Here is a 12443-nt window from a genome sequence, read left to right as displayed (position 1 = left end):
CATGACACTGGTTCTATGGGTTTGTCGCTCTGACATCTCTGTGATGTCAGGGGAACCACTCTTAACAGCATGGGTTTGCCGCTCTGACATCACGCTCTGGCTGTCTTTATTTGGGGAACAAAGTCGTATTGACTTTTACATTGATTTCTATACATTTATGTGCAGTTACAGTATTTGTCGCTGTTATTAGGTTATTCGTAGAGAAAAAACAGAGGCCAGCCAAGTGCTCATAGGAGATAAAGTCTTAAAAATGTATGGTGGTTCTGAGATCAGTGGGAATATTTATATATATATATATATATACTGTATATACATATATAAAATTAGGAGGTAAAGAAGTTAAAATGTTGGCTGTTTTTATTGAATACAATTTGTTTTAACTTCCTCTCCACATTTGTTTAGTTATTGGGTTATTATTGGATTATTAGCATGTCACAACAGTCTGTTCTGATTCTTTTTAGAGAAGTGGATGGCTTCCACTAAAGCCGTAATAAATATGAAACAGAGTTTCCATTTCATTAAAAAAAAATTGTAGTATATACACGTGTTACTTGAGATCAGAAGAACTCTGAAAACGTTGACGACCCATTGATTCTGTGTGTGTGTGTGTGTGTGTGTGTGTGTGTGTGTGTGTGTGTCAGGGAGGTGAAGGTGTTGGAGGTGAAACAGAAGGAGGTGCAAACGTCTGTGGAGCGGGTTCCCGGCACCCTGTCCACCACCAGCAAGTCTGTGCAGGTCAACGGTGCTGCTACAGTCAGTATTGTTCTGTTTAAACCTTTTTAAAATCTTTTGATATAATAATGTATTTCTCTGCTGTCGGCAGCTAACTACAAAATGTAAAAATTTCCAGAAATGAAAAAAAAAAAAAAACATCTAGTGAACAGCTCTCTCTAGTGGCCAACAATAGTCAATCTATACCTCTCTGGCGGTCTGGCCTGGCCAAAGTAAATCTCGTCTGTGGCAGCAAATGAGTTAAATACAGGAAACGGAAAATAGAGATTTACTTGCGAACCATACAAATTGGTCTACTCTGCGACCCAAAGATGGGTCCCGACCCACTGTTTGGGAACCAGTGTTCTACTCTACCCACAGGATGTAAAGGTCTCAATAGAAGTGCAGGGAGACCAGCTCCAACCACTGCATATCGTATTGACACACCACACTACCATACTTTTGGTTACCGATTGGGTTAACATGTTTAATTCACTAAAATAAGTTCTGCATTGCAGCTTTATCTCTTCCCAAACAGCTCTGCCATGGAGAAGATTGAATATCGTTGCTGGCGGACAGAAAACTATCATCTCCGTTTAAACTTTTCATGTTTTTTCGTAATTAACGCCCTACTTTGGCATACCGCAGTGTCACGCAATATTAACACATCTTCAAGCTTAAAACGTGTCACAAGGCGGCACGTTTCTGAGCTTGCAGATTGGCTACTTTTGAATCCTGAAAATCTACAGCTTTCACCGCGACAGCGATGATATGAGCATGAGGGGGAGGAAATTAATCATAGCTTGATTTATTTCTTTAATCTTTACCACGTGGTATTAATTAAAATGGACAGACAGCTTCCTTTGCCTAATAAAACCATTTAGCATGATGTATAAAATCTAATATAGCAAGGTTTAATAAGAACACTAACAAGACTGTACAAACATCATTTACTTTGGGCTATCTTCTTGGAGTTGGAGTTTAATCATTTTACACTGTGGCATTTTTGATGATCTTGACCAGATCAAAAAGCAGCCCATGAAAGAAAATGTGCACATTTGCAGAATGACAGATCCAAGTTTTATTTTCCCACCATTTTGTACTATGTGTATTATGTAATTAATACATTTTGTAATTAATATGGGTGTTCTTCTAATCTAGACCTTGCCTTCCAAGTACTCACTCAGCGCACTTTAGAGATTTTGCCTTTAGGATCAAGACAACTAGCAGGCCTGCACATCAGTAGCTGATCGGGTGCTGCGACAATAGCCACAACTTTGACAATTCCTTTCCTGTCCTCTAAACCGTAATAATATTGTTAGAAAACAAGACAATGGTTAACCCATTCAGAACGGGTACACATTATTGTGTATCATTATTTAATGCTTTAACTATTGAAAAATAGCAGATATACAAGCTCACAGCGAGCTTGTAGAGCTGCTATTTTTGAAAAATCGTGAAAATTGGAATTTTGACCCGATCTAAGATTTTTTGAAAAACCTATGTGTTTCTGTGTCAGCAATCTGGTTAGCCATCGTCATAGAAAAGTTCCTTTTCACTCAAAAGTTCCTTTTCACTCAACTGGAGCTCAGTTAGTCTGTTCTTGAGAGACTACTATGTCAGTGGTTCTGACACCTTTTCATGTGAAGGACCCCCAAAATGATATTTATTTGGCCACGGACCCCCATCTCAAAATATTTAGTTCCAGGGACCACCCAGAAGCAACATTTGAGTTACCAACGTTCGCTCTGAAAATACATATATTCAAAGATTTGCACACATTTTCACGACTTTTTTCAAAAATAGCAGATCTACAAGCTCGCAGCGCGGCACTCGGTGCCGCGCTGTGAGCTTGTATATCTGCTATTTTTCACTGGTTCAAAGCATTCCACAATTCTAGGCCTAAATGGGTTAAGCTATAACCTCCACTTTTTGATTCTCAGCCTGTCTCTCTCGTGTCCCTCAACAGGAGCAGCGGAAACCGTCTTACGCCGAGATCTGCCAGCGGATCAAGGACACCCCGACACTACAGCCACAGCACCAACAACATCAAGCGCAGCAACAGCAGCCACAGCAGCCCCACAAGGAAGCCAAGCCAGTCCCTTGCACCGCCGCCGCCTCTGCAGGCGAGGAGTGGAAGTGCACTGACGCGACGGCGCCGGCGGGAGACGGCGGCTGCAGCAGGGGCGGCGGCGAGGCCAAGGCCAGAGAGACATCCTACCCCTCCTACAAGCCCTCGTTGGGAGCCATAACCCCAGGCCGGCCCCCGCGGGAAGCCCCCAGGAGACCGGCCGGTCGGTGGCCCTCCCCTCCTCCCTCTTCCTCCTCCTCCGCCTCACATCAAGGAAAGACGCCCAATAGCAGCAAAGATCCTGCTCACCCCCAGCCTACGCCCCCCAAGTCCCCGCAGGAGTGAGATGATGCCCCTCCATGCCCATTTCCCCACACACTTAGACACACACGCACGCACACACACACACACACAGACATGCATTTAAAAAGAGGAATTCTATTAAGTCAGGGCTATGAAATACTTAAATATCCCAGAGAAGTCACCAGTCACAAATATAGAGGAACGCCGCCTTTCTCTTTCCTGGATCAGGGCTTGCAGATGAATAAAAGCACTTTACTGTGCATGTAGAGCACCGTTTTCATGCTTTTTAACTTTTATTTATTTGGTCTGGGATTTATCTTTACTTTTAATTTTATTTCTCCTTTTTTTGTTTTGGTTTTATTTAATTTAAAGAATTTTTGTTTTAGTTTTTTTTTTTTTTTTTTTTTTTTTGCTTCGTGTGACTGTTAAGTTGGGTCAGATGGTTATTACAGCATCGCACAAAAAGCAGGGCGTTGCTATAGAAGCCGCCACTCAGGTGGGTGATGGGAAAAGCTTCACCCAGCCAGACTCCATGTTCAGGTTGCCACAGAGGGAGGGGTGGGTGGGGGCATTCAGGTGCATGCTGTTTTTCTTGTCGTGAGGCAGCGTGGTGCCGTTGTAAAACTTCTCATCATTTGATCGGTGAGTCAGAGGTGTATATTTTAGTTGTTTTTTTTGGTTGGTTTGTTGCTGTCATATGCAGGATTAACACTTTTCATCTCATTACGACGAGACTGGGATCCTTCATTTCCTCGCAGTTAATGTTTTGCAAACGTTTTCATTATTCTCATATGATGGCCTTTTTTTCCCCGCATTACATAATCGCAGTCTCATTTTAACACCAGCGTTGGTGTGTTGGCTTACTGTTCTCCCAGGACTGCTAGCAATTGCTGTTGCATGCGGGTGGTTTCTCTCCCCCCGATTGTACTTGTCTAGGAAAGCCCTGTGTACCACTGGTTCTCAATCTTTTATATTGCGGTTTGCAGTTGATGCATTATTAGAGGAAGTGGCTGGAAATTGACATTCCATCACAAATGTATAAAACATGATGTTTTCGCACCTTCTTGGGAGTCATCTCCTGCTTCATCTCGCAAACACCTGATCCTCGGGTTGAGAAGCCACTGCTACAGTCACAAGAGGGCACGGATCAGTAGATCTGTCCTGGTCTGCGGTCCTCAGTCATGTCCTCTGCTCTCATTTACCGTCTGGTCCACTGGGAAGTGCTTGACCAGGCGTACATTACAGTGTTCGAAGGGGAGGACGCAGGCTGTATTGATATCCCAGATATAATCAGCATTTAAATCAGCCTGAGATTTTTGTCAGGCATGTCTGTATTGGAACGTTTGGACGCTGGTTTGCCAGTGGTTGCAAAGGTACATGTTTCCGTGCCGGGGAATTGACCGCAAAAAGTAAATGCCGTTATGTCAGTCCTTAATACCGGATTCTCCAATGAACCGTGTAAATTCTTATTCTACACCTCGGAGGAGGTTTACGTAAATTCTTCCAACATGGAAGCATGTTATTTGTAATAACTGCTATGCACACATCCCGTGGCTTATTACAGCTTTGCAGCATTATTGATGGGGAATGGCCAGCAGTTAAAAATCGAACCCGTTGGACCTGATATAATGGTGGAAGTGGCAAGTGAATTCTTTAGGATTTACCAGTTATAGTAGCTGGTGGATAAAAAAGGTTGGTTCCCATACCCCCTCTTCTGAAAAGCCAGTTGGGAGCAGATTTGCCGCAAGGTGACTTCATTGAAACAGTGTGACGTTTCAAGTTAATTCTCTTGGTGCTAGAAGTTGAACCCCGGAAACCTGTCATTTCAGTTAATCCGGTACTGTAAGTAGAAAATACTTGATTTCTATCATTTAACTGTTGCACTGTTTGGTGTAGTTTGTGGCTTGCAGACAAAATTTGTAGTTTACATGAAGTTAAAAAGGGAAGATGCTTGTACTCAAAAGTCAAGTTTGTAAAAATACAAATCCACCATACTACTCAACATTTAAAGGTGAATGAAACCATTAGCTGATTTTGTCGTTTTTTCCTGTACTGGTGTAAACTGTACATTGTGATGGGTGCAACGCAGCTACGAAAAGGAATGAGTGTTAGATTTGTGTGCCAATGTGTAAACATATTGACTGTAGTCAACAACATTGTCAATGCTTGGGCATTGGCACAATGAAATGTAATACACACAATTCTATTAAATATAAATATACTGTATTTAGCTGTGTAACCTACATTGGTGTATCAAGGTGATTATACCCGCTATTAATTTTACCTTCTGTAGTTCTAAACCTGTACTGGAAACAAACTACCACGTCGGCCTAGGGTTACATTATCCTTTGAGAAAGGAAACCTGGCTATATTATCTTCACTATGGGCTTGTTTACTCCCATTATGAAAGGTGTGGAGTCTGTGTTTACGACCATTTGTTTGCCTCCGTGACACATTTTGCTGCACTGTAGTGTATACACCGGTACAGTTGTTTGCTTTTTCTAGCATACTGTCACTGTGCTCCGCCTGTAGAGTTGTGTACTGATATTGAATCCAACCACTTTTTCTTTTCTTTTTTTAATGGCAGGATTAGTTGCCAATGTTGATGTTTCATTTTCTTAGAAGGGTTTAATATGTTTGGCCTCTATTTAAGAGGGATTTTGTAAAAGGAAAAAAAGACGCGTATTTGGTTGGCTTTGAAAAGTTAGTGTGGTGGAATAGACTTTGGTATTGTTCCAACATTTAATTTAAGTTAAATTATGAGTATACCGTATAGAATGTAAGCATGGCCTAGCTGTCGCCATGATGGAAGATGGACTGAAGGAAGCATTGAATGACAAAGGCATTTTTGGTTGGCTGTTTAGAACGATTGATTGCATCGATCTTTGCGATGACTGTCAAATGGCAGGAATATGAGCAGCAACGGGGATGAGGATCAGGAACTAAAAAAAAAAAAGAATTTGATTTCGCCCATTTGAAATGAATGGGGAAATGCATGTCTTAAAGCCTTCGGGTCCTGATTTAAAATCCCATCCCTGGTGTGGGTTTGTCCAACTCTTTCCCCAGGCATTTAGGGGCTTTGTGTCTAGAGTTGCATGTCTCTCTCCCTATCATTTTGTTTTTTTTTTCTCTCAGCATGCTTCCTTGTCAGATATTCCGGGCTCACTTTAAATTATATAGTCAATAAAACATAGTTTGAGACTAAATAGGGTGTTGGTTAAAATTTGAAAAGGAAACACCCAGGCACATTGGGATACTTGGTAGATTTCCTTTATGTGAATTAAACAAAGCAAACACTTGGGTATAGACCTTCGTTGGGGCCCTGGTGAAGGAATATAGAGGCCAAAACATGAATTTCATATAAATGTGAAGGAGAATACCTTACAGTATGCTGGGTGACACCAGTTGCTATACCAGGCACAAATGTCGGGTAACCACCAATAATTTCAAGGTCTTGTTCTCGTCTAAATGATTTAGCTGGCTGTGTCGGCATGGTGAAAGCGGCCGGTGATTTCAAGATGTAGCTGCTGCTGTGGCCTTTCGGGGGCAAATGAACTTCAGCTTCCTCCCCAGTAGCCACTCGGGGGAATAGTTTTTTCATTTTGACCGAAGCGCTCAGCATCGCTAATGAACCCGCTGTACTTTACACGGTTGTCTGACGGCGAATCAAATGAGGCGTTTAATGTGGACCTCTTTCGTGTACTAGTGTTCTCGCAGAAGTGAGTCCCGCATCAAGGGTAACCCATGGGTATCAAGCCCGCTCGAGACACGGGAATAGCTCGGCTTTCGTTAAGAGGAATGGCTGAAACCGCTGGGTGATGATAAGCTGCTCTGGATTTGAATGGACAATAATTAAAAACAAATCTTTTTAATGAAATTTTTCAATTCTGAAGGACTGAGATGCACTTGGATGGATCTTTTTGTTGTTGTGGAAATGGTCAAAATGAGATGAGAATGCATCATATCCACTTAATTTATAAACCAATGCTGTTTATTCCATGAGATATCATTTGAGTTTTCATCATACGGACAAGATAAAAAAAAGATTATCTATATATATACATATATATACACACACGAAACAAACACACAATGTATGATTTCCATCCAGTGTTTGAGAAACTTGAATTTTATTTAAACTTGAAAAATGACTTTGCCTTAACTTTTATACGAGACAAGCATAGAGTTCCTCCTTTTTCAACCCCCCCACCCCCAACCCCACCCAAAATGTTACTAAGGGTGACAACATGGAAAATATTTAGCCCTACCAAAAGTCACCAGTCTTACTGAGAAACATACAAATCTAGCAGCGGTTTTCCTCTTTCCCCCGTTTCCGTTTTCCCTTATATTTTGTGTAAAATGTATGAAAAAGAATCTTGTTTGAGCTGTCCTCTTGCTTCCTCAGTCATTAGTTTGTTTTTCTTTTTTTCTTCTGTGGGGGGGATATAAATCCTTGTAAATGCAAAACTAGTCAATACTGTATTCAATATGTGCACTTTGAAGTGTGTGCTTTGCTTGTACAGTTGTAAATATTCAGAAAAATATAAGAGGTACCTTAAAATGATATAAAAAAATATATTGATCTTGTTGAATTATTAATGTTGCTATTGAGCTGGATGTAGGATATAAAAAAAATACCTTAATGTGGTTTGAAAATGTGTTTTGTTTTTTCTTTTGCTTTTTATCTTTGTCTTTTTCTCTTGTTTGAATCTTGCCTGCAGGATTGCGATGTGGGCGGCAGGTTGTCTGATTGTAACATTTATTTTTTATTTCTAAACTGTCTCATTCCATTTTGTTTTTTTGTTTTGTTTCCGTATTGTGACTCGCACCTGGCGTACAGGTGCGTCTCTTCCAGTCGTCAACCCCAACCTCCCCCCCCCCCACACACACACACACACACACATACTGTGCACACTTGAGGGGATTGAACCTGTGGTACTGAGAAGCATGTATCAATTATTCTTGTGTGGCCGCTTGCCCACCTTGACCGTCAACCTCTGGTTTGAGCTCTTTTCTGGTTGCTTATTACTGGCAGCACTCAAGAGCTTAGCATGATTCTTTGGTGCTCAGTGCATAGACTGCATCGAGTGTGATGTATCTCAACACGTGGCGAGGGCACCAACTGTCAGACGTTCAAAAAATATTTCAGCTGTTGGCAAAGGGAGCTTCAGCTGCAGCGACATGGAAAGCATTGACCAGCGCTTGGCTTAAAACGAGGTTTGTGGTGGACACAGGTCGCTCCCCGTCGATCATCTTTGGACATGCAGTGCTTGAGGCAATCTCGTGTGTTGCCCATATACAGTGTCAAACTGGACCACGGTTAACCAAATTTTAAGCACAGAATAACAATGACACATGGAACCATACACATCTCTTACGTGTCTAGTCTATGACATATATCTTTGCACGTACCAGACGAAACATCCGACTCGGTTTGGAGCAAAACGAGAAGTCATTTGAACATTGTCAATGTTTGTTTTTGTTTCTCTTGTTATGTCCATTTTGATTTGATGGTTATTGCTCATGAAAATGTATGTTGGCTTTCGTGACCTCCCACCTGATAACTAATTAATGTACAAATTATTTCATTCTTTTTGCTAGACATACCAGTGTTTAGGCTGAAATGGAATCATAGTTTAGCAGTTATTTTTACATTTAACTTCAGAAAGAGAGGAGTTTTCTGGCACATAACATAATGCGTGCATTGTCTTTTTAATCATTTTGATAATGTGGACTGCATTTGACGTGGCAAATGAAACCAATAACTGTGCCATTATAGTTTTTTTTTTCTTTTTTTTTTTTGACTGGGCAGTTTGACTCATGCGTACTTAAAAGTTCGCCATTTATGTTTTGGTTTGTTCTGGAGATGTGACTTCTTGTTACTGGTAAAAAAAAAAGGAAAAAAAAGATTAAAAGGTTTTAAGTCCATCAAAGTATTTTACAACTTGGGGATTTTTGTTTTCTTTTCAAATGTGATACCACTGACAGGACAAGAGGAAAAACTCAACTGTAACTTTCATCTGAACTGCGTGACAGATGTCTGAAGCATGGAGGTTTATCTCTCTCTATATATACTTGACTGTAGCATAGCCTCCAACTATGTCCTCGAAGATTATTGGGTGTCTATGGATATTCCTGAGAGCGCGTGTGTACATGTGAAATGAATGCACCCAACATGAGGCAGCAGAGACACAAACCTATACCTATGTATGGTAAATTAAATTCCATACCCACGAGGGGGAGAGGGTGCTAACGGCTGCACCGGGGGAACTTGCCTTACATTCTGTAATGCAATGCTGATGAAAAGACTGAACGCAAGTTGTTTTCCGTTTCTTGTCCACACTATTAATAGTCTCCGTTGGCGTTGAGTTTTTTTTTTTTTGCTTTTCTGGTAACATGGTATTTCATGTCTGCCTGTCTTGGTCTCTGCCCAGTCTACCCCAGCTTCCTGCTCACCCCACAATGACAGTGCCATCCAGCTGTTGGGTTTACAACGGCCGAGGCTCGTAAAAAGACCAACCCCTGGAACGTTTTTCTCATTTTGTTTTTTCCTTTTCTTGGGTTAAAGCAAAGACGTTCTGATGAACTGACTGGAACGAGACCCGTCTCCTCTCGTTATCAACTCACTGTGGTTAACTTGTTAACACTCTTTATGCCATGATACTCTTAACGGCAATGGACAATCGATGACTGACAGGGGGTGTGTGCGTGTGTGTGCGTGGGGGGTGACAAGAGGACTTGCCTAAAGACACCTGTAACAGCTGTTCGAACGGAAGTTACTTAAGAGATGGCTTTGATTTTTCTTTTTTTTAATTTAATTTTGTTTTTCCTTTGGTCTTACCTATTCTTCCATTGAGACTGGAATCAAGCGTACGTCAGCTGTTGATAATTTAAGTTACTCTTGTGTCATGATGTAAAACTGTCTAATTTGGAGACAAAAAAACAATGTAGCTTACTGAAAATAAAGATTTAGGCACTGTTGAGGAGCTGCTGGTCTCAGTGTGTCAGTTTGTATGTGGTCAATGTAAAAGATAGTGTTGAACAACCGGACGTGAAGAATTTGTAGGCGGACAATCATATGGTTTCTCTAGCCAAGATTTCCAAGGCGTTACCCCTGATAATGCTGCCCATTTTGACTGAATCTGTCTGTGCGCTGCACTTTACATGACTGAAAATTAAAACGTTCTATGCATCCCATGTATGTCTATACTATAATACATTCAGTGCCCAGCAATTGTGAAGAATTATAATACTTGACAAGTCATTATAAAAGGCATGCATTATGATGGCAGCATTAGTACATTAATAAGCAGATTACAGTGCATTTATACTTGAGATCTTAAGTCATAAAATACTTCTGTCATGATTGTTAATAGTTGGAGTATTTGAGTGCTTATAATGTAAGTAATTCATTATACAGTGTTAAACAAATGCATTGTGATTGATTACAGTATGTTTACTACACATTGTAGACATGGGATGCATAGCAACAGCATGTTATGGTCAACATGTTTCCCTAATGGGGGGCCATATTATATAAGGCACCCCTGAATTTAGTTTTTCTATGTGTGGTATTTATCAGCAGTGGTGGAAAAGGTACTTGAATGTTTTACTTGAGAAAAGGTATCAACAACACTGCAATGTATAAATACTCTGTTACAGTCTAGATTTCAAAATGTAGGCCTACATGTATTCCCCAAGCTCACTAGTAGCAGCCGCCGCCTGTAAGTGGCTTTTCAGGAAGGTAGGGATTTACATTCCTTTAAGGCCTTCGGTAGGGCGTTCCATATTTTAGCGGCATAACAGGAAAACAAATGTAACCCTTTGTTTGGGCCAAATCTGGGTAGGACGTGATCTGTGGAGCTCCCTCTGGTGTTGTAGTTGTGAACATCCATGACGTTTTGGAAGTAGTTTGTCAGGTACATGCCATGGGTACCTTAGTGGTGTAGTAGTGTATCTTTTAAATCAAAATATACAGGTAGACCTAAATGTCAAAAGTGTTCATCAGAAGTTGCTCGTGGTTGCTATGGTGGTTACTTGGCCAACCTATCGCGGGAATCGTCCGCGCACCTGACAGTTTGTGAGTTTTTGGAGCGGAACCCCATTTGAAAAGATATGCCACCGACCCCATAAGAGAAGGTTTTTACAGCAACTATTTTAATTTCATGGACCCCAGTTTGACATGAATTAGGCTACGGCCCCCATTTAATTGTATTTCTATTTCTGGGACACTCATTTATATTGTAAACTCAATGTTAATTTAACTCTGGGAGTGCAATACAAATGGAACCAAATGGACCCTAACCTATTTGTTCCTAACTGTCATTTAGCTGTATATAAGTCCCTCAAAGGCCCATGGGGGTCCCCGGACCCCACTTTGAGAACCAAAGACGTATGGAATAAAGGGACAAGTTTAAGGATCTGCTCTTTTGACCAGTGGAGGGCGCTAAAGTTCTGTAAGTATTGCAAAATGCATCACTTTCAGTTCAAAAATGTAACAACGGGTTTCGTGTTGTAAGTGTTAATTTGTTATGTATGTCATTATAGATTATAGATTATGTATTTATATTAAGGTTGTTACTGGTTTTATGACGATGGAGAGAAGTTGGGGTATTGGTTCGATCTGAAGGCATTATCATTTCAATCCCTCACCTACAAGGTGATGGCTGACATGTTCCCATGGCCAAAGTTAATTTCAGATGAACATTTAATAATGCCACCTTCTAGCTTTAAAACTAGTGGGGAACAATCTCTGCTTATCTCTTTACTGTATTGTTTTTAGACAACAATAAGTTAGACACATATTCTTATAATGAGTCCAAGCTTGTTAACTGGTAATTATGAAAATGTTTCCTTTCATTACAGTACTACAAATGCTTTATTTTTAGGTAGGTGTGATCCAGGTACGGTATAAAACAATGTAAACTGTATTGTTTTCAATAGTAGGCCTATATTTGATTGTGTTTTGTGCTAGCGGTGCCTGTTTGTAATGTGTTTTCTTAGAATCATTTTGTTTTGTGTGTCATTTTAAAGGCAGAAGCTGAAATGTTGAAGAAGAGAATATGAAAGATAGAAGAGGAGTATTGAAATTGTGACGAGAACTTGAAGATGGAGAGAAGTTGAGTACTAGTTCGATCTGAAGGCATTTGAGATCATTTCACTCAGACAAGGTAAGCTAAAAGCTGATCTCTGACATGTTGACAAGGCCAAAGATAATTTCAGACGAACATTTTTATAATGCCTTCTTCTACAGTAGCTTCATAACAAGGTAAGTGGGAACTAATGTCTCCTTATGTAGGTGATCTAGGTAAGTTTATGAAACAAGTGATTAGCATTAAGGTGAGCCCGAGATGGAAGG

At 40.6% G+C, this 12443-nt stretch overlaps 1 protein-coding gene across 1 annotated transcript in view; it reads left to right on the top strand.

Annotated features, from left to right (window-relative positions):
- Window positions 1–3388, top strand: part of larp4b (La ribonucleoprotein 4B) — a 53593-nt gene extending 50205 nt beyond the window's left edge. The window contains exons 16-17 of the mRNA XM_080726476.1: window positions 642–753; window positions 2681–3388. Of these exons, the coding sequence (XP_080582602.1) occupies window positions 642–753; window positions 2681–3127 (559 nt within the window). The 3' untranslated portion in view covers window positions 3128–3388. The remainder of the gene's footprint in view (window positions 1–641; window positions 754–2680) is intronic.
- Window positions 3389–12443: the final 9055 nt, after the last annotated feature.

This window comes from Nannobrachium achirus (genome assembly GCF_963921795.1).
Source record: "Nannobrachium achirus genome assembly, chromosome: 5".
In the NCBI taxonomy this organism is placed as follows: Eukaryota; Metazoa; Chordata; class Actinopteri; order Myctophiformes; family Myctophidae; genus Nannobrachium; species Nannobrachium achirus.
Note: the sequence above shows the minus strand (reverse complement) of the source record. Positions and strands in the feature narration are given on the sequence as shown.